This window comes from Olea europaea, unplaced genomic scaffold (genome assembly GCF_002742605.1).
Source record: "Olea europaea var. sylvestris unplaced genomic scaffold, O_europaea_v1 scaffold661, whole genome shotgun sequence".
NCBI lineage: Eukaryota > Viridiplantae > Streptophyta > Magnoliopsida > Lamiales > Oleaceae > Olea > Olea europaea.
The window spans coordinates 3,228-4,725 of NW_019264985.1; the positions used below are offsets into that span (position 1 = coordinate 3,228).

General features: G+C 37.1%; 1 protein-coding gene across 1 annotated transcript in view; it reads right to left on the bottom strand.

Moving 5' to 3' along the window:
• Positions 1 to 865: 865 nt before the first annotated feature.
• LOC111390217 overlaps positions 866 to 1,498 on the bottom strand; it is a 9,703-nt gene continuing 9,070 nt past the window's right edge. The window contains exons 8-9 of the mRNA XM_023015224.1: positions 1,092 to 1,405; positions 866 to 874 (exon numbers count right to left, since the gene is read on the bottom strand). Coding sequence (XP_022870992.1) covers positions 866 to 874; positions 1,092 to 1,405 — 323 coding nt within the window. The remainder of the gene's footprint in view (positions 875 to 1,091; positions 1,406 to 1,498) is intronic.

The window sequence follows — 1,498 nt, forward strand, 5'->3', positions numbered from 1 at the left end:
GTGTCATGGGTGGTGAACTGGGTCTGCAAGAAGAATTTCTTCCAATGCAGGTACTTGTTGCCCATAGAGTATTTTGAGTCTCTGTCGATTCACTTTGAATACCTTACCATCATTAGGGTCTTCAATGTTTAAAAGTTTTTCTCACAATGTTTCTATCGTGAAATGCTTTCATTTTTGACTCGTAGATTCTAGAACTTTCATAGGCATCATTTCTTAAATCCTCTAACTCACTCAATTGAAATTTCCTATGTCTACCTTCCTCTTCTAGATCAAAATTGAAGTGTTTAATAGCCCAAAAGGCTTTGTGCTCAAGTTCAACAGGAAAATGGCAAGGCTTTCTAAAGATTAGTATATGAGATGACATGCCTAGGGAAGTCTTAGAAGCTGTATGGTAAGCCCAAAGTGCATCATTTTGTCTCAACGACCAATACTTACGATTAGGGTTCACCGTCTTTTCCAAAATTCGTTTGATTTCCCTACTAGCCAATTCTACTTGTCCACTAGTTTGTGGGTGATAAGAAGTGAAAATTTTATCAATCACTTCATACTTTTTCATTAGTGCCTCAAATGAATGGTTGCAAAAGTGTATGCCTCTATCACTAATGATAACACGTGGTGTACCAAATCGGGACAAAACATTTTTTTAAGGAATTTAACAACCATTTTATTGTCATTGGCTCTACAAGCAACCACCTCTACTCACTTAGACACGTAGTCTACAACCACAATGATGTATAAATAGCTAAAAGAGGGTGGAAAGGGTCCCATAAAGTCAATGCCCCAACAATCAAACACTTCAACCACCAAAATGGGATTTAAAGGCATCATATTATGGCAGGAAATAGCACCTAGTTTTTTACACCTCTCACAGGATCTACAATAGGCATTAGTGTCTTTAAACAAGGTGGGCCAATAAAACCGCACTGTAAAATTTTTGCGACAGTCTTTTTCATAGAAAAATGGCCTCCACAAGCTTGGGAATGGCAAAAATCTAATATACTGGGTATCTCCTCATTAGGAACACATCGTCTCAATATTTGGTTGGGGCAATACTTAAATAAACAGGGGTCATCCCAATAAAAGTTACGTACCTCAGCCAAGAATTTTATCCTATTCTGTGCACTCCACTCATTTGGGATTTCACCTGCAACCAAGTAATTCACAATATTAGCAAACCATGGTAGAAAAGAGATAGTAAATAAATTTTCATCAAGAAATCCATCTCTAATTGGCAATGTGTTTAAGTTATCTTTAAAGGTCAGCCTTGACAGATGGTCTACTACAACATTTTCTACTCCCTTCTTATCTTTGATAATAATGTCAAATTCCTGCAAAAGCAAGATCCAACGTATTAGTCTTGCCTTAGCATCCTTCTTTGCAAGAAGGTGCTTAAGAGCTGCATGATCTGTGAAAATAGTAATGGAAGAGTCAATCAAATAGGATCGAAACTTATCAAGCGCAAAGACTACCGCTAGTAATTCTTTTTCAGTAGTGGAAT